This window comes from Mustela putorius, unplaced genomic scaffold (assembly GCF_011764305.1).
Source record: "Mustela putorius furo isolate JIRA1106 unplaced genomic scaffold, ASM1176430v1.1 tig00000174_pilon_pilon_pilon, whole genome shotgun sequence".
Taxonomy (NCBI): Eukaryota; Metazoa; Chordata; class Mammalia; order Carnivora; family Mustelidae; genus Mustela; species Mustela putorius.
The window spans coordinates 17,829,827-17,850,268 of NW_025421304.1; the positions used below are offsets into that span (position 1 = coordinate 17,829,827).

The 20,442-nt window shown below is 52.9% G+C and overlaps 1 protein-coding gene across 1 annotated transcript; it reads right to left on the bottom strand.

Annotated features, from left to right (window-relative positions):
- Positions 1-236: 236 nt before the first annotated feature.
- LOC101684959 (plasmolipin) lies at positions 237-18,761 on the bottom strand. The gene is made up of 4 exons (XM_004744233.3): positions 18,465-18,761; positions 5,328-5,501; positions 2,845-2,967; positions 237-1,377 (listed from the first exon to the last, which is right to left on the bottom strand). Exons 1-4 carry the CDS (start codon positions 18,597-18,599, stop codon positions 1,261-1,263), a joined length of 549 nt encoding a protein of 182 aa, XP_004744290.1. The 5' UTR covers positions 18,600-18,761; the 3' UTR covers positions 237-1,260.
- Positions 18,762-20,442: the final 1,681 nt, after the last annotated feature.

Sequence of the window (20,442 nt, forward strand, 5' to 3'; positions counted from 1 at the left end):
TCATGATTCAGTGTTCAACTGAGACCCTCAGTAAAAGGTGTGTTCAACCTGTCGGGACACATGGCCAGGCAGGTAGGAAGTGGGTCAGGCCGCCTCTGGTAAAGGAGGTCACTAGTGCTGCTGAGTGACTCCAGAACTGGATTTACCCACTCCAGGTACTTGGAACCTCTCACTGCAACCCTTCCCTGCACCTTCCCAGAATTTATAAGCATCTACAACCAGGATTACCCAACACCTTTTCCAAATAAATTCTTCCATCTTTATTTTTATAAAAAAAAAAAAAAACAACAACAAAAAACCCAAAGAACAAAGTCACCACCAAGCACAGGACAACTTACCAGGCAAGGTCTTGATTCCCTCCCTCCTTCATGTCCCCCGTGCCTCATCAACAGTGTCAGGGAAGCAGTCGGCATGGTTAGCTTTTCCCCAAGGGAGTGTTACAAACAAGGGAGGGAGGGAGGGAAGGCTGGCTGGGTATTTCATCACTGAGAAGTTGCTTCCAACAGATTGTTTGAAATCACGCTTACGTTTGAAATGCAGGAAAGGAAGACCATGCCATCAGAAATCATACCCCTCTTTCTGCCAAGGTTTTCGAAGCAGCCTTTCATTTGCGGGGAGGGTCAGAATTGTGTTTTATGGGCCGGGGCGGGGCGGGGGGGCACTTGGGTGGCTCACTCAGTTAAATGGCCATCTCTTGATCTTAGCTCAGGTCTCAATCTCAGGGTTGTGAGTTCAAGACTTACTTACAAAAAAAACCCAAAAACAGCAACAAAAAACCCCCTGTGTTTTAAGGACCCAGACCAGTTTCAAAAACTTGCTCTGTAGTCCCAGAACAAAGACTAAGATAAATACACATGGTTTGTTAGGCTTATTCTACAGAAGGTCAGGGGCTGCAGGTCTGGAGTCCTTGTTAGTGTACTTAGTGTTGGTGAGAAGCCTGGGCCCCAGCCTGGGACACTGAAGTCTTCTAAAGACAAAGCAGAGACACTGAGAGGCCCGTATCCCCCGTCGCCTTCCACTACATACGGAGGATGGGCAGGCGGTCCCAGCCACTGGCCTCCTTCCAGCCCCTGTGCGTGCTGACTTGGGCCAAACCAGAGGAACGATCCTGATTCCTTAGGAGTCTGACGAGCAGAGCAGAGCAAGCGTAGTCCCTTCTAGGCCGACTCCACAGAGGGCTCAGGCCTCAGGCTTGCGGGCCGCCCCACGCTGGGACCTGGCTGCAGCCAACGGCCCCAAGGGGGCCATGGCACGCGTGGTCTAGGCGTAGCCCCCAGCCATCTGACTGGTGGCTGCATTGCTGCCCACTCCCCGCCAGGCCTGGAAGCTGAAGAAAGCGCTCACTCCGTAGGCAATCATCACTAAACACGAAAAGAACTGGAAGAGGAAGAAGACACCAAAGCTGAGTTGGTGTGCACTGTGGCAATGGGGGGAGGGGGTCAGGGGGGACAGATAGGACCACCAGACAGCCTCAGAAGGGCATATACAGTAAAACCTGGAGTAGTGCTCCCCACTTAACTAGAACAAGCTGCACTGGCAGCCACCCCAACTCCAATTAGCCACATACTCACTTCCCAAGTGTTTGTAGGGATGCCAACATTACATTCTTGTGGGGGAAACCATGGCTAACCACGCAGCAAGGTAGGTCAGACTGTGACACGGGCAACTGGACAGTGTGCTGAGAGTGACCGAAGGGTAGGAACTCCTTCAGACACACATCAGGAATTTAGTTTTAAAAAGACAATGTTCAGGGCACCTGGGTGGCTCAGTGGGTTAAAACCTCTGTCTTCAGCTCAGGTCATGATCCCAGGGTCCTAGATAGAGCCCCATATGGGGCTTGCTGCTTCCCACCCATTCCCCTGCCTGCCTGCCTGTCTACTTGTGATCTCAGTCAACTAAATAAATAAAATATTAAAAAAAAAAAAAAAAGACAATGTTCAAGTAGTACAAGTGGCTCAGTGGGTTAAGCCTCTGTCTTCAGCTTGGGTCACAATCCCAGAGACCTGGGATTGAGCCCTGCATCGGGCTCCCTGCTCAGCAGAGAGCCTGCTTCTCCCATTCCATCTGCCTGCTGCTCCCCCTGCCTTTCTCTGTCAAATAAATAAGTAAAATCTAAAAAAATAAATAAATAAATAAAAAGGTATCCAAGGAATTCTCTGGAATTAGTTTATAGGTGGACTACACTGGCCCCTGCAGCCGCATTCTGAAGCTGAGGAAACCCATGTCCTGGTCTTGCTCCTGCCCAACCTTGGACTGTACCTTGGCGTGTTCACCTCACTGAGCCTCAGTTTCTTTGTCTGTCCAGAGGAACTGGTAGTCCCTCAGTGTGGAAGTCAAGGGGTCCTGTGAGGTAATGTCTGCACAGGGCCCCATGGACTGAAGCGTGACAGGTGTGGGCAGGGTCGCTGGTATGCCACTCGCTGCTTGATATGAAGCCCAAGTCGGGGCTTCCTGAGAGAGCTGTAAATCCCCCCAAATGGTTTAAACCAAAAGGTACTGTGTGCGCCTTTTAAGACAGGTGGGCAGTTTTCAACAGATTCTCCAAGGGGGCACACAGACTATAAATCGGTACGAAGCACCTGTGTGCCAGAAAAGTTCAACAGTGAACCCAAAACTCCCATTTACCATTGAGAGTATTTTCAAGTGTTGCAGTTCCTTGAGGTTTACTGCTAACTGTGGAAGACAAACCTGCACGTCCCTAAGCCCCTCCTGAGAAGGAGGTCCCTTGGTGATGGCAGATGCTGGCCTCAGACCAGGGGGTGGTGGAAGCCCAGAGGCACAGACTTGGTTTGACCCGCCCCTCCCCCATCACTGCCAAGGGCGCCCCCAGGGACCCATACTCACAGAGGCGGCCGCACGCTGGTTATACGGCCGGGTGCCCTTCAGGGACGTCAGCTCCACGGCAGCAGAGCAGGTGATGAAGGCCGTGATGTAGAGAACAGTTGCACCCACGTTGAATATCATTAACTAGGGAGTGGGGGGAGGGGAGAACAGGCTAAAGATGGCAGACTCTTTCAGTTGCCCCCAGCACACCCCTTTAATATCTAGAACAGAGGCTGGGACTCAAGGATGGGGATGGATACATGGGTCTTTCCCACTATACTCCTCAGGGTGGCAGTCCACATGGGGTCAACCCATAGGCCATCCAAGCGGGGAGCATAAACACACATAAGGCTGAGAGGGAAGGGGAAATGATGCGAAGGCCTAAAGTGATCTGGTCAGGGGAGGGGCAGTGACAGCCCCACAAGGCAAAACTCCATTCCCAATGGCAGGAGACCAAACAAAGGCCATCTCTGAGAGCACCAGCTGAAGAATTCCAGGGCCACATTATTCCATGCAAGCCTGGCCCCCACGCATGGCACTGTGGGCCTTGGTCCTGAGGCTGGCCCTGGGAAGACTTCCCATCTCTCTCTGCCCCACCATGGGGGAATCTCTGCCTGCCTTTTGGCCACATCCTAGACTCAAGGCCACCATGTCAAATGCCAGGGTGAGGACCCAGCTGGATTCTGGGGCTGACTGGCAGAAGGGACGCTTGGATGACAGTCAGGCCCAAGTCCCATTTCCCTAACACTTGGCCCCTGGAGCCCATAAACAGTCTTAGCAGAGATTGCAAACTGGTGGCCCTCAGGCACATTTGGTTCAACCTACAGATTTAAAAAAAAAAAAAATTATCAATATTCTAAAATGAGACTTTTTTTAAAGCTTTTTTTTTTTTTTTTAAAGATTTCATTTATCTGAGAGAGAGAGAGAAAGAGATAGTGAGAGAGCACATGAGCAGGGAAGAGAGGGAGAAGCAGGGAGCCCGACGTGGGGCTCGATCCCAGAACCCCAAGATCATGACCTGAGCTGAAGGGAGATGCTTAGCCGACTGAGCCACCCAGGTGCCCCAAAAATGAGATTTCATATGAAAACCCAAAGAGCTCATATAAAACTTTCAATCTTAAAATATCAAGATTTGGTACCAAGGGGCCTGCATGCCCACTGACAGCAGGAGCTGGCTCCCTACAGACGGATGGGTACAGGCGCTCCAGAACCCCTCCCTCAACCTACATCACTCACTCACCTTGCCCAGGTCCGGTAGGGAGCTTGTAGTCCCCATTCCAGAAAATGCCAATTTGACAATCCCAATCCAGTCGTCTCCAGATGCAGCCAAGCCTTATCTGCCAATAGGCCCAGCAGCCAAAGAGACACTGCCCTGCTATCTTGGCCCAGGAAAGGAGCCTCTTTCCAACAAGAGCTGTGGCCGGAGCCCCAGGTCTGTGCTCAGAGACACTGAGGTCCCCGCCATCTTGGGAGATTTCTTTCTTCAAGGCTCCTAGGACATGGCCATGACCGGGACTGGACCCTCGCCAGGAAGTCCGGCCGTCCCCTCCTCAGCCTAGGATCTTCCCTGCAAGCCTAGCGGCCACCACAAACACGGCCTGGCTCCTGCCAGTGATGTCAAGATCTAACAAACCCGTTCTGTCTTGAGGATGACTCACGTTTCCTCAGTTTAAACAGTCATTGAATTCCACACAATGCCGCCTAGTCCCAGCCTTGCTTGTCTTACAATCATGTGCCTCTCTTGCCTCGCCGCTCACTGAAAGCCTCAGACCCCAGCTGCAGGGGTTTTCCAGGTCAGAGAAAAAAGCCCAGCGCGAGCTTTCTGTGTCTGGCCGGGGAACTTCCTATGGCCGCTCTCCCCTCTGTGTCCCGAGAAGACTGACCTGGACAAAGCGGGGAGGCCACCCTCTCCCAAGCTGTCGGGGACTTATTCTGGGTAATTCCTGATAGTCTGGCTGAGGGCTGGGAGAGTCTTGACAGACCTCCTGAAACACAGGTTCAAATCCCAACTGCCCCCACAAAACAGAAAAACACTTTCAAGATTCCAAATGCAGGGGGCTCTCCATTCGAGAGCCCTCACAGGGACACCTGGATGGCTCAGTGGTTAAGCGTCTGCCTTTGGCTCCGATCATGATCAAGCCCCATGTCCAGCTGCCTGCTCAGTGGGGAGTCTGCTTCACCCTGTCCCTCTCCCTCTGCCTGCTGCTCCTCCAGCTTGTGCTCTCTCTCTCTCAAATAAATAAGTAATATCTTTAAAAAAAAAAAAGAGAGAGAGAGAGAGCATGCCTCACTTCTCCCTTCTCTGAAGAAAGCCAAGTCTATGTCCTCCTATATTTGTGGCCATGGATCCTCCCTCCCCAACTCAGCTCTACAGCTGGCTGAGGGCCAACTCCCACCAGCCACATCTCAGGCAGGGAAGGTGCCTCTGTCACAGCTGCGCACAGAGGCAGATGGGTCAGCCTTGAGGCACACCCCCCCAACGCCGTGCTCCCACCCAGACTCACCACCAGCGGCCAGGGCACCATGTACATTTTCATGTGCAGCTGAAACAGGTAGAGGATGAAGAAGACGATTGTCACCAGCCAGAGGAAGACAGCCACGAACATGACCCAGCCGTAGGCCGGGTACAGGTGGTATGGGGTGTCGGCAATCAGGGCCCACACCAGCAGCCCCAGCACCTGGAGGGACGAGACAGGGCCAAGAGTCCCCCAGAGCCCCCAACACTCTGGCCGGAGGCCACGGGGCTCACTCTGCAGGACACATTTCTCATTTAGTCAAAGAAACATTTATTTGGCTCCTACTGCATACCACGTAAGGGAGTTACCCTTGCCTGGTAACTCCTCCTTTCAGATCTCAGTTGAAATGTTGCACACCATGGGACACTTTCCCCCTGGTCCTCCAGTCTGGCTTCTAGAACACTTCTTTTGTGCCCTCCTGGCCCCCCAGGCACCCACCACCCAGGACCAGATTCTGTTTCCTTCCCCTGACTTTTGAGTTCCTTGAGGGCAGGACAATGACTGTCTCACAGCTGCATCCAGACACTCAGCACACCTCCCAGGGAGCCATCCTGGCCTCCTCCATGGCTTTCACCCCCTTCCTTGCTGCCTGAGATCCCCGAGGCTGAGGCACCCTCTCTTCTCCACAAGGGCATGCTCTGCAATCTCTGGAGCTAGGCATGTTTCAGCGCTAGCGCTGAGGCAGGGAGGGTCTAATGGGGGGCTCTGGAGAAAGACTCCCTTGCTGACAAAGAAGCACCAAGACAACTGTCCCTCTTCTTTCTTGGATGGCATCCAGGCATTGTGGCAGCAAGGCTCACGGGGACTCTGCCACAGCTGGAGAATGACCTAACCATCAGACGGATCAGAGAGAAATGGCTCAAGAGCCAAATCCATCTCTGGCTGCTGGTTCTGGAAACAAAAAGGCCTCTTGGCCAAAAGCTCCTATACCAGCCCCCGGAGAGCTGGTGCTCACCAGCGAGCACAGCCAGCACTGGGAACCTGCTGCATGCTCCCACCCCAGCGCCCCGCCAAGGACTGAAGGCATGTTGCGTACCCATTCCCCTACATGTGAAGGGTCAGGACAGGAATGACCTTAGCCGAGTCCAGAAATCTGTAGGACAATGCTCCTTTCTCCTCATCCTGCCCCTCCTGCCCAAGAGGCCGGGGAGGGCTATGGTTGACTTTTCCTCCCAGTGGGAGGTGGAGCCCTGGAGCCTGAGAGCCAACAGCTGAGCTTTAATCCTTCTCACACTGTTGGACCCTGGGCAAGCTCCTTTCCCTCTCTGTGCAGCTCCCGTGGGACAACTCCAGTCTCCCCACCAGAATGCAGCTCCCCGAGGAGTCCAAGTTTGGTCACTGCTGTATCTCCAGGGCCCAGAGGTACCTGGTCAGCAGATGTGTGTGCAGAACTAACGAGCCTCGGTTTCCTTATCCATGAAATGGGGGTCAGAAACCTGCCCAGCACAGGAAGCAGAGGTGAATCGGTGATGTACTCCTGGCCTGCCCCCCTCCACCCACCAGAGATGGGCTGGTAGCGGCCTGGGTGGCCCAATTTAGGGGTGAGGAAGGCGGCAGGGCTGTTACCAGCAAGGACCCAAAGCTGGGGTGTCTCAGCACAGCACCGCCAGCTTTTACCACCCATCCTCCGGCACCCTGCCTGAGAAGGACATTATGAGGGCGGCCAAGAGCCCCCAGAGCTGGGTGAGGCCACTGCTCTGAAAGAGAACCACCCCCCCCAACACAGCTTGTTGCAGGACCCTCCCAGGTAAGAACCAGACTCATCAGGTACAATCATCCTTCCACTTCAAGCGGGGTCCTGATGGGCCCCCAGGCCAATGTGCTGCCTGCTCCAACCACCAAAAAAGGAAGTCAGAAAATGCACTGAACTGAAAATAAAGAGAAGACCAATTTGGCTTCACCCTAACATGTACCTACCACTTACTGGTACGATTACTCCTTGATTTGGCTGCAGAGACCACTGAACGCCCTCCGGATCCATGCCAGGCCTCAGGTAAGCCACTCCTTGTTTGGTTCATGGTTTCCCCATGACCCCCTCATTGGTGTGTACTATGTATTTCCCCCATTTTTCAAACAGAAACTCAGAGGGAAATATCTGCAGCTGCCCATGGTTCCCCCCAGGGTTGGGGGTAGGGCAGGATTTGAACCCAGCTCTGACCTCTGGAACCCAGGCTATTGAGAGTTACTTAGTAACACGTGAAAGATGAGGACACCCGAGCTGTCCCCTGGCTCTGCCCTGCCCTCCAGCCCAGCCCTGGTTTCCAGATCAGCAAGCGCAGCCTCTGAGAGATAAAGCCACCAGATAAGCAGCGGGAATTTCTGGGGTTCCTCCTGGCTTTGCCAACCTGGCCCTGTGCCCTGGGAGCCGCCTCGGTTTCTGCCCTCAAACAAGGAAAGGTCCACTCTTCCCTTGGAACCAGAGAGACTGGTTTTTCCTGTCCACTCTCCCCCGGCCCCAGGAATCTGAATGGCGCACTCCAACCCAGGGCCCAGGGAAACCCTACTCAGGACAGGGAGGCCCCACATTTGCCAACCCCTCTGCTAGCCTGACGGCCTCATCCCCACTCTGGCCAAAGACCCCTCCTGTAGCTGGAAGAAGGGGCCGGAGGACCTGTCCTGTGGTCTACTGGACAAGAGTAAACCCCACTTTTCAGAGGAAAGGGGACAGGAGTAGGTAGCCGAGGGTAAAGAGCAAAGGAGGGCCACCTGTCTCCAGAATGTGATCCAGGCCCCTCTGTCCAGGATAGTCGCCTTGCAGCTCGGGTGCCCCTCTCTGGGACCATTCATTCAACAAGTATCTATCCAACACCTACTACGGTGTGAGCCAAACAGACAAAACACCTGCTCTCCCAGAACTCCCACTCTATGGAGGGGACCCAGATAAAAGCCCAGTGCATCGATGAATGTGGGAAAGCAGGCCACAGGGCAAGGGGTAAGTGCTACGGAAAAAACTGCAGCTGAGAAGGAACGGGCAGTGCGGTCATTTGCAATTTCAGATAAGAGGCCAAGAAAGATCTCACTGGGAAGGTGACTTGTGAGCAGCGGGAACAGCAAGGATTGGCCAGGAGAGAGGCACGGACCAGATTCTCTTTCAGAGCCTCCAGAAGGAACCAACTATGCAATATCTCGATTTTGAAATTCTAGCCTCCAGGACGGTGAGACAACAGATTTCTATGGTCTGAAGCCGCCCAGTTTATGGTATGTTTGTGATGGCAGCCCCAGGAAACCAGTACATCTTTCTTAGCTACTCTTGGACAGCCGATGGATGTCACAATCTGACCTGTGATACTGACATCAGTTCTGATGGAGGGCTGGCCTACTACTCCCTGGGTTCAGGCTCTGGCCCTGCCAACTTACCAGCTATGACCCAGGGCAAGTTGCTGGACCTCTCTGTGCCTTAGTGTCCTCATCCTCCAAACGTACCTACCTCAGGGGGTAGTTCTGAGATTAAAGAAAGTAATACATGTAAGGGACTTAGATCAACACGTTCCACTGTCATTATCAACCTGAGAGGCTGGACTGTGGGTTTTCCAATCCATTCTCTGCCCATATTCCTGAGGTAGAAGTAATTGTGTGTGTAGTTCCCAGGGGTGTGAGGCCTCACTGAGATAAAGGACGTATCTAAACTTAAACACGAGGCATGGTGCCTGGCAGCTCAGGGCCCCATGCCAGTGTGGGCCCCACCCGTCTTTCAGATAAGGCAGCCGGCTTATCTGAAGGGCAGGCCCCAGAAGGGGAGCCCTGCCCAGCCCTAGAATGCCTGTGGAAGCACACTCCTTCTGTTCCTCACAGGCTGAGGGGTTCTGGGGAGAATCCTTCATCCTCAGACCTCAGTATGCCCCTCAGGACAATGGGAGCAAGCAGGTTCCACTTAGTGCTCTCAAAGGCTCCCTTCAGCCTAGGCCTGACACTCCTCCAACTACACACCTCCCGCAGCGGGGCCCAAAGCCCTCTCCCCCTGGTGGCGGAGGGACCCCTCCATCGCCAGCACTAAGCTAAGTCTTTTCCCACCCAAAGACGGTCACTCTTCTAATCCCTCTCCACTTCTTGGGCTGGGTCAGACCCTTGTGGATTTGCTGTACAACCTTGGGAAAGTTACCCAAACTTTCTGATGTTTCTTTATCTGACATGTGAGAGGACTGGGCAGGTACACCCATCCTGGTCACCTCACAGGGGTGTCATTGCAGGTAAAATGCTGTGAAGGAAAAGGTCAACGGCTGTAGTGGTCGGGTGTGGTATGAGGGCCGTTGGCATCTCCGGGAAGGAGTGGAGAGGGGCTTACCTCCCGGAGTGGGGTGCCTCAAAGAGTGGCAGCACCTCAGAGCCCAGATGCTGACACTGGGGACTCAAACTCAGCCAAGGCAGGCAGGTCACAGAAATGGCCAAGGCCGTCTAGGCGGGAACTGCGGAACGGAGAGCAGCCTACTGGTGTCAGAGGAATGCAGCGCGACAGCCAAGACTTCTAATTTTCCAAGAGACACTAGAAATCTGAATTCCTATGTGAAATCTTCAGCTTTTTAAATGCTGGCAATGAACCCAAAGGTTTTGGAGATAATGTGAGGATGTGGCCCCACCCAAAAGCTGCCAGAACTCCCTTCTCTCCACTACACTCTCCAGGAAACTGGGACCCGGGGGCAACATGAGCCCTTCTGGGGTTCCCCCTCACAGGGACACATCTGGGCAGCTGAGGACACTCTGAACTTGGCCTGGCCAGGCCCAGCCTCCACCCCTGCCCTGACCCTTCTTCCCACAGTGAAAGGGACTTTATGGGGACAAAAGCCACCCATTGTGTCACGAGAGACAAAGGCGCAGGGGACAGAGGCTCCGGGGCGCCTGGACTGGCCACAACACACCCACACACTGGCCCCTCCCTGTGCAGAGGTGGCGGACTGGGGTGGGGGGGCAAGGACACAGCTCCCTGGAATCCCTGTACTGTACACCCCAGCACTCGGGAGTCCTGGGGGCCGCTTCCCAGCTCCACCACCGGGGGTCACAGATTTCACTCTTCTCGGCCTTCCTTTCACTCCAAAGCTCTCATTTGGCCTCTCCCACCTGGGCAAGCGGACAGGCCAACCCAGACCAACAGCAAAGGGCCTGTTAATATCCAGGGCCAGGCTCACTGGGCTGCCAAGAAAACCAGCTCACCCCTGTCTGCCCACTAAGCAGGTTCCCAGTGGCCCTGGGGACCAGGGCAGCGCCCCTGCGGCTCCCTGAGACCATTAATGAGCAGGAAATCGGGGCCTGGTCCTCACTGAGTTCCAGCATCAACCAATCACCAGCTGTCAAGGAGCGACCAACACCTGACCCCTGCCACATGTACGAAATAGCCTCCATCCACCATCCGTGGATAGCTTGGCAGCCTCATTTTTTTTTTTTTAATATTTTATTTACTTATTTGACAGAGATCACAAGCAGGCAGAGAGAGAGAGAGGAGGAAGCAGGCTCCCTGCTGAGGAGAGAGCCCGATACGGGGCTTGATCCAAGGACCCTGGGATCATGACCTGAGGCTTTAACCCACTGAGCCACCCAGGCACTCCGCATGTTGTTGTTTTCTTTTTAGTTTCTCATCATTTTATTTATTTATTTTATTTTTAAATAAAATTTTTATTTTTAAATAAATAAAATAAATAAATAAAATGAGAGAGGCACAGGCTTGACGGGAGAGTCCCACCTCTTTCCATGTACACCTGGTTAAACAACCATTCGAGGGCACCCAGCCCGTAACACTGAATTCAAGGCTATGCTTGCTGCTGTGTGTTCATGGGAGAGTGTCTTCCCCAGTCAGGGCCTGAGGGGCCCTCAAGGGCCACCTTCACAGTTCTGTCACAAGCACAAACTACCTGTACTATATTTTTACACTGTATTTTCATGTATTTGGAAGATTTTTAAAGAAGGTATTTCATCGGGGCGCCTGGGTGGCTCAGTGGGTTAAGCCGCTGCCTTTGGCTCAGGTCATGATCTCAGGGTCCTGGGATCGAGTCCCACATCGGGCTCTTTGTTCAGCAGGAAGCCTGCTTCCTCCTCTCTCTCTCTCTCTCTGCCTGCCTTTCTGCCTACTTGTGATCTCTCTCTGTCAAATAAATAAATAAAATCTTTTAAAAAATTAAAAAAAAAAAAAGAAGGTATTTCATTTATTTTTGAAATACGTAGTCTGTATGACATTGCATGTAACAAAATGGTATTTTTAGCACGTCTCCCTCCTACCCTGATACTCAGTTTCTTCCCCAGGGGCAAACAAAAGGGGCCTCTTAGGTATCTCTCCAGGAACTGTGCATGCACGCACGGCCGCCCGCACACCCTCTTTAAACAGGTGCATCTCTATATATTCTCTCTTCCTCCCATACACACAATAGTATTCTACACACAGTTTTGCACCTTGCCTTTTCCACTTAGCTATACAGCCTGGAGAATGTCTGTCATTACAGACAGCTGCCCTCCTATTTTCTCCGAGGGCTAAGACGTTATCTTTTCACAAACTGCAAGATATGCCACTGTACACGTGTGTCATAATTTACTATAACAGTATGTATCAACTATGTTTCTATTAAAAAATAAATAAGGGGCACCAGGGTGGCTCAGTCGGTTAAGAATCTGCTTGGGCTCAGGTCATGACCCTAGGGTCCTAGGATCAAGTCCAGCATCGGCCTCTCTGCTCAGCAGGGAGCCGGCTTCTCCCTCTGTGCTCTCTCTCTCTGACAAAATAAATTTTTAAAAATCTTTAAAAATAAATAAATAAAATGCTGATGAGAAACTAAAAAGAAAACAACAACAGTGGCACCTGGGTGGCTCAGTGGGTTAAGCCTCTGTCTTCGGCTTGGGTCATGATCCCAGGGTCCTGGGATTGAGCCCCACATCGACCTCTCTGCTTAGTGGGGAGCTTGCTTCCCCCTCTCTGCCTGCTTCTCTGCCTATTTGTGACCTCTCTCTCTGTCAAATAAATGAATAAAATCTTTTTTAAAAAATAATAAACAGGGACACCTGGATGGCTCAGTTGGTTAAGCGGCTGCCTTTGTCTCAGGTCATGATCCCAGCGTCCTGGGATCGAGTCCCGCATCGGGTTCCTTGCTCAGCAGGGAGCCTGCTTCTCCCTCTGCCTCTGCCTGCCACTCTGTCTGCCTGTGCTCACTCTCTCTGACAAATAAATAAATAAAATCTTTTTTAAAAAATAAATAAAAATTAATAAAAGAAAGAAACAGAAGTGCATGCAGCATAAAAAAACACCATGAGCAAAGTCAAAAACAACACTAGGAAAAAAACATTTGCAAATCATCTGGAGGTCCTAATAACTGGTAAGACAGACTTAAGACTCCACAGGATGGAGAAAGAGGACAAACAGACGACAAATACAAACAGCTCACCAACATGTTTTTCCAAGGCCAACCTCACTCATAAGAGAACTAGAAAACGCTACTACCCTGAGTGATGGCGGGGGTTGGGGGGGTCCTGATTCACCAGGCTGGTGACCCCTCCAGAGGGAGTTTAGCAAGCTCCATCAAAATCACGAACACTCAGACCCATGGCCAGCAGTCCCGCTTCTGGAAATGTACTGGACAGATGCACTCAGTAGCTTGTGTGTGCTCATTCACTGCAACAGGGTACAAAACAGCAGGAGTGGGAACCCCAGGTGTCTGTCCACAAAGGAATGGGCCCCATGAGTCCCAAGGCAGCAGGTAATAGACCGCTGCAAAGCCCTAAGCCAGCCATCGTACTCCATGCACAGAGAGCAGACCACAAGACATTTCTGTATGAAAAAGGAGCAGGCACAGAAGGATGTGCATAGAAAGACTGTACTCCTTGGGTCAAGTGAGGAGAGGTGGGACTCTCCCGTCAAGCCTGGGCCTCTCTCAAGAGTCTGAAATGGAACTTGGGAAACCAGGGCGGGCATGGGCGGGGTGACTCTAACTGGAAAGGACAAAGATTTTTCAGCCTGCTCTTTCCCAGCCCGTTTTATTCTGTACCGTAGTAAATATATTACCTATTAAAGAAATTCAGAACAGGAAGGATTAGAGAAAGAAAACACCCAGCACACTATGTGCTGTCAAGGGGGAAAAGCACCGCGGGGCACACGCACAGAGTGTTCCCATCTGTGGTTTTTAAAGTAAGGACAGGGGTCACGTGCACGTGCAGAAAAATGCATAGACTCAGCGTGGAACGCTGCCTTCCTGCAGGTGGTTACCTCGGGGGACTGGTCCAGGACTGATCCAGGAGGAGAGAGATGACATTCGAATTAATTACTCTTTGTATTGTTGGACTGTTCTGCTGTGTGCCTGTGTGATTTTCTCAAGGAATACAATTTTTTTAAATGCGCCCATTAGTAGAGAAAGGGCTACATGAACACTGACTGACACCAGGACATGCCCTGAATCGGTTAACAGGGAGGGACAGTAACAGAAGAGATCTCAGGTGGTCTGGGTGTAAGAAATGCAACTTACCAAACAAAGGAGAGGGCATAAAACCATCCCCGTTTTTCACAATGCACAGGAAAAAGAACTGGCAACTCCCTACAGAGGTCCCCTTGGGAAGAGGGGCAAGCAATCCAAGAATAACTTTGGCCTTATCTGTAAAAGGTTTTCATTTTGTAAGGAGAATGTGTTCACATATTTATTCCAAACACTCAACTCCCTCCAGGCCACTACCAGTGGGGTATATGGGTGGAGATAACAAGACCAAGCACTGGTTTCCTCTGGGCACAGGAGGTGGACCAGCAAGCTTGCAGGGCCTGGCATGATGTACCCAGGAGACTGAATCCACATAGCTCAGGGCGAAAGAACACCCTGGGAGGCTCCAGCAATGCACTTCCAACAAGACCGAGCTCTGCTCACACCTCAGAAACCCCCACAATCTCCTCCGGGCAGCCTCTTGTCGGAGGACAGAAGGGACCTGCAGGCCTTGCCCTGACCCCCACTGGGAGAGGAAGGTGAAGTACCTGCCGGGACTGGGGACAGAGCCAGGATTACAGCAAGGAAGAACCTTCTAATACTCCCAAATGCACAAGGATGGTGCTGGCAGCCTTGAGAGTGACTGAGCTCCCCGTCGCTGGAAGCATGTAAGCTCGCGGGACCTCTGGGAGCAAGCATGAAGAACCCTATGATTCTACGGCTCTGTGAATCCTAACTGCCCTTCATTCCAACACACATGGCACTAAGCCCTGTACAGCACCATATTCCACATTCCTCACTATTCCATAGTCACTATTTTACCAACAAGGAAACAGAAGCTCTAGGGTATTAGGGAAGGTGCAAGATCACACAGCCAGGAAGGGGCAGCCAGGATCTGAACCCAAGGGTCTCTGCTTTCAGGCCAGTGCTCCCACCAATACTCTCCATCACCCACGGGTCACTGTGATCTAGTGGTGGGTGAAGCTTCTGATAATTTGTTCAAAAACGAAAATGGTGTGGCCACCTCCAATTTCAAGAGGTCCAGCAAAAAAGGACAAAAGGTGCAAACACTGATTGGCCCATTTATATGGGCTTTTATATGCCCAAGGCCTCAGGGATGCCTTCTGACTGCAAGGCTTTTGGGCAAGCTATTCTAAGGTTCATCTGTTTGGAACCACCTTCTTACTACTCCCTTCCTTATAACTAAACCCTTCAGAGCCCACTTCTGTCAGGAAGCCTTCCTTAGTGGCCCTGGCCCTGGATAAATCTCCCTTCCTGAAGGTCGTCTCCCTGCCTTCCCCTCCAAAGCATCCCAGGAATCTGTAACCTCTACCAAAAAAATAAAAAAATAAAAACAAAACAGGAACATAGCTAGAGCCTCGCTTTGGATGTGAGTGCAAATTCTGACTGCCACTCTACCCTGTGTGACTTTATATTCAAGTTCCTCACTCTTTGCTCATCAGTAAGCCCAGGTTAAGATAATCCTTATCCCCGGAGCTGTAAGGATCAGTTAACCACACCTTCCACAAGATTCCTTCCACCCCCTAGCCACACCCCTGCAACATCAAAACCTCCAAATTTTTTTCCTATTTTTTTTTAAGATTTTATTATTTATTTGACAGAGAGAGAGATCACAAGTAGGCAGAGAGGCAGGCAGAGAGAGAAGGGGAAGCAGGCTCTTGGGGCTCCCAGGATGCTGGGACCATGACCTGAGCCTAAGACAGAGGCTTTAACCCACTGAGCCACCCAGGCACCCCAAAACCACCAGATTTTTATGACCAAATGAGTTGTCTCTAGCTCAAACTTGCCTGCTTGTTTTTTAGATGCTTATCTGCATAAATCCATCATGTTTCCCTTTTTGCCTAGGCTGCTAGGAAACTCGACAAAGAATCAACAGCCTCAAACGTGCCATAGATTCCTGGTACAATGACCTCTTTTGGGTCTCAAGTCAATACTTTCCCCCCCTACACACACAACATGAACTTTTAGAAATATATGACTTTAACGCCTATTGTAAGAAGCTGAGTATCACATTCTGCCCCATGTTCTTTCTGGAAGCAGATGGTGTGTGTGTGGGGGGTGATAAATCAGTTAACACTGAAGTTGGTTCTTCAGGACCCACTTCAATACCAGACAAAGAGCACATTTCCTCTCTGCCCACCCCACCTCCCTCTTCCCACCACATCCTTTGAGAAACAAAGGAGAATTAGCTTTCATCTTCCCATTTACTGCCTCCTCCATGCAGCCTGATCCCTTTGAGAAAAGCTCATCCTCTGGGCACCTCCCTCAGACCAAGAGTAAGCAGGTGGTGGGCCTTTGGGGGTTGGGAGGGATGACCACTCCATCATACCCTCAAAAGCATCACACCCTGTACCCTGTGGGAGCACAGCTGAGTGTGGTGATTAAGAGCATGGGCCAGAAAAGTCAGCCCACACAGGGCTTAGATACCAGTTCTATCACTCTTAGACCTTGGGCAAAGAACTGACCTCTGAGTCTCGGTTTCCTCACCTATAAAATGGGGGGAGAACGGAATATATAAAGCCCTTGCCAGGGAACCCAGAGCCTAGTTCACACCTGACTGGTGGAAGCTTTTTGCTTCTCAGCAGATGGTGGTGCCTGTTGGAGTAAAGCCCCCTAGGAAACCAGGAAGCTGTCCACTGGAATTGTCTGTGGCCAGAGAAACAGCTCAGGAAGCAGCTTCTCTCACACGTAGGTTGGTTAAGGCACTAAAAGGTGCAGGTCTTCACAAGTCTAATAGGAGACCCTCATCCCCCCACCCCAGCTCCAAAAGCACTGCAGGGGAAGGGAGCAAAGGAAGGCCACCTCACTCACACCCAGTCCCTCAGTGTCTGGACACCTAAGCAAGGCCTCCCAGCAAGTCGCACGCCCTGTGTAGACCCAGGGTTGATTTCTGTGCAATGGGACAGGAATATTCAGGACTGCGCTGCTGAGCCCACAGGGACTGACAAATCCGAAACAGCAGCCTCTTCCCAAGGGATCTACCCAGGTCCTAGCAGACACAGCAGGGCCCTCTTACTCTCAACTCCAGTTCTCACTGTTCAAATGCGAAAGCAGCCCATGCTCAGGTCCCATCAAGCAGGAGCTAAGCCTAGGGCTCCATGAAACCGCCCCCCACCCCCAGACCCCAGCAGAGCTTTCTCCCTATCTCTCCCCATGGCACTCAAGGCCCTCAGCTTCTTACCACCTCAGAAACAAGGGCTTCAACTCTAGCTGTACCAACCCAATCCCCCCCAACTTCCTTTCCAGTAGTCCATCCCCAAACTCTGGCTCCCACATGACTGGTGGAAGCTCTGAACACCCTCTCCCTTCCTCTGCCAGAGTTCAGTGAAATCAAAAGTTCCCTCTCCTTCAGGAACCTCCCAGGACTCCAAATTCATCTGCCTCTCCTCTGCCCCTTCAGTCCAGCCCTGAGGCTCCCTTCCTGCTCCCTGCCACCTTCTCAATGGTCCTGGAGTGCAGCATGCAAACCTGCAAATTTAAATCAGGCCCCATGGGAGGTCTTACCCACCCTGGGAATCTCCAAAGCAACTCTGGGAGAAGATTACAAATGTAGATTTCAGGGCTGCACTTCCTGAAATTCCAATTCCACATTTTTTCCAAGGGGGTGGGGATTAAGACTCTACATTTTAAACCTTTCCAAGAGAGTCTGAGGCTGGTGTGGGGGCTGAGGGGCCAGCGACAGATCTGTGAAACTCTGAAACAGAGCTAGCACTGACCTAGGTGGAGACAGGGGCTGGGGAGGGGAAGGGGCACGATGTGTCAGACTACCGAGCCTCTCAGCCTTCCAACCAAACCAGGATCAGGCAGGATGGGGACGACCGACATGCCCTAAAAGAAAATGGATCCTGGCCCACCTCCAGTTCCACCTTAGTCCTCTGGACCCTCAGTTGCTGGGGAAGTCTCCCACAGGGGCAGCCACCCGGCTTCCTGACCCACCAGAGGGTACCGTGGTAAGAAAGAGAAAACCGCCAGGCCTGAAACCAGTGTGTGGGGAGAGGGATGTTCCCATCAGTCCGACTCTGCTGGGATCCGCACAGGGTCTGGGAGGCATCGGAACCTTGCAAATGCCTCTGGTTTCCCACAAATCCCTCCCGCCGGCGCTGGGCGCGGTATCGCGGCCCCATGGGGCCGGCCAAACCGGCTGGAACCCGGTGGGGCAACCAGTGGAAGCCAGAAAAGCCCGGTCCCCGCGCGAGAGGCCTGGGGCCGCGCCTAAAGGTACGCGCCGGAACCGAGGTGCACTCTCGCTTGGAAAAGGAGCGTCTGGGGCTCGGCCACGCGGAGCCCTTCGGAGTGGACTTTGCTTCACTCAGGCCGCGTGTCCTGGAGGGCTGGGAGCACTGCCGTGGCAGAGAGAGACAGAGAGACAAGAGACAGAGAGGCTGGGGGACAGAAAGGCTGGGAGACAGAGCGAATTGGGCGCAGTGACTGTGCGTCTGTGAGCGCTCCTTTGGCTGGCCTCCAGTGACCACCTCGCGGGACGATGGGGCGCGCGCCGAGTGGGCACTCTGAACACGGGTGCTCGCGGCGACGGCAACGGGGATGTGTCGAGTTGAGAGGGCTGAGGGTGGTCTCGGGGGCGTGCGTCCTGGAGGCGCCTGGGGACAGGGGCGTCGCGGCGCGTGGGAGCCTAAGGTGAGGGAGTACTGGGAGCAAAGGAGGCAGCCCCGAGCCCTCCCGGCCCGGCCGTCCCCCAGCTGGACCCCGCGGCCCCGCGCGCGCTCACCAGCTGCAGCAGCATGAGCGCACCGAGGCTGGAGCGCACGAAGCCCAGGTCCGGGCGCAGCGCGGAGACCGAGGCGCCGGCGCCCTGCGCGGGGCTGCTGGTCCGCGTGCTCACTTTCGACGGGAACTCGGCCATGGCGGTTCCGCTCGCTTCCCGACGTCTCTCCGGCCGCCGCCGTCGCCGCCCCTCCCCGCGGTGGGTGCCGGCTGCCGAGCCGCTCCTCCCCGGGGGCTCCGGCTCCCGCTCCCGAAGCGGCTCCCGGCGCGACGCGCGGCGTCGGGGCGGGAGGCGGCCAGCAGCCAGGTGCGGCCGAGCTCCGGCCCCGCCCCCACCGCGGGACCCGCCCCTTTAACCCTCCGCCTGCCGCCGGCCGGCTCCGCCTCGAGCCGCTCGTGGCCGCGTCCACTTTCCAGATGGGGCAACTGAGGCCGCGGTCAGTGAGACGGATCCGCCACAGCCAGCCTGGAGAGCCGCACTTTTCTCTCCCAAGGAAAGCCACCTCCTGGGAATCTCCCTCAGCGTCGGTGCGGCTTTCACCGATGCTCCGGCCCCTGCCAGCCGGTCACTTCCAAGCCGGAGGTAAGCGGGGCTGGGGAAGCGCAGTAATCTCAGGCCTCTCCTGGATGCCTCTAGGGGCCTCTCTGAAGTTTCTCCTTACAGCGTGATCCGCATCTCTGCAGGAGTTCTGGGAGATGGGACCTGGCACCCAGGAGTTGAGGGTCTGAGTTGACTGAGACTGCTCGTGACTCAATTTACGTGGTTTCCACTTCTGAACATACTAAGCAGTAACTTAGAAGATCATTGAGCCTCGGCTTCCTCGTCTGTAATATAGGGATATGAAAGGACCTCACTTCACAGAAGCTCCTGGCACAACGTGACAAGGGCATGCGTGAGGGGCATTCATAAGGTGGGAGATTATGTTGGAGTTATGGTCTCATTACTCCACCTGCACCCTGAAATGCGTGGGCGCGTGCACACACACACACGCACACACAAACCCCCTTCAAGCCATAAAGGCTTGCACACATAATTTATCAACCAGTGTTTGCAGAACCTCTACTATATGTCAGGCCCTATCCTAGTCCCTGGGGATACAGCAGGTACAAGCCAGGCAAGGCTTCTCCGATTCCACTTTCTACTGGGTATGACAAGTGATAGACTGGGAAGAAAAAACGTCAGTGACATAAAATAGATGTGACAGAGATGGCCAGGAGGCAATTTTTAGATAAACTGGCCAGAGAAGACCTCTCAGAGAGGTGACATTTAGGCAGAGAGCTGAATTATCAGTAGGGCCGGCCTTGGAAAGAACTTAGTAAGTGCAAAGGCCCTGGAGCTAGAGGAAGCCAGACAGTTTGAGGATCATTGGTGGGGTGGGGGTAACATGAGCAAGGGGGGAGGCTCAGCAGGAAGGCAGGGACCAGTTCCCAGAGGGCTATTTAGATGATGGTCCTATTAGTGTCCTATGGCTGCCACCTGACTGTGGTATCTTTAAACAAAAACAAAAACAAACAACAACAACAAAACCAACCCAGAAATGTATTCCCATATAGTTCTAGAGGTCTGAAATCTGCAATCAGTTTCAGTTAGCCAAAATCAAGATGTCAAAATCAAGGGCTGCTCTTCTTCTGAAGGCTCTAGAGGAGAATCTGTTTCTTGCTTTTCCAGTTCCTGGTGGTTGCTTCTGGCACTCCTTGACCTGTGACCTCATCTCCTGAATCTCTGCCTCAAGGATCACATTGATAACTTCTCTTCTGTATGGATCAAATCTCTTTTGGTCGCCCTTGTAAAGACAGCTGTGATTGGGTTAAGGTCCACCCAGGTAATCTAGGATGACCTCCCACCTCAAGAACCTTAATTTAATCTGCAAGGACCCTTTTTTCTTTATACAGTAAAATGCACAGATTCCAGAGATAGGGTCTGAGACATTTGGGTAGTTATTTTTCTGCCTATTCAGTAATGGAGGAGAGAGGTTAGCATT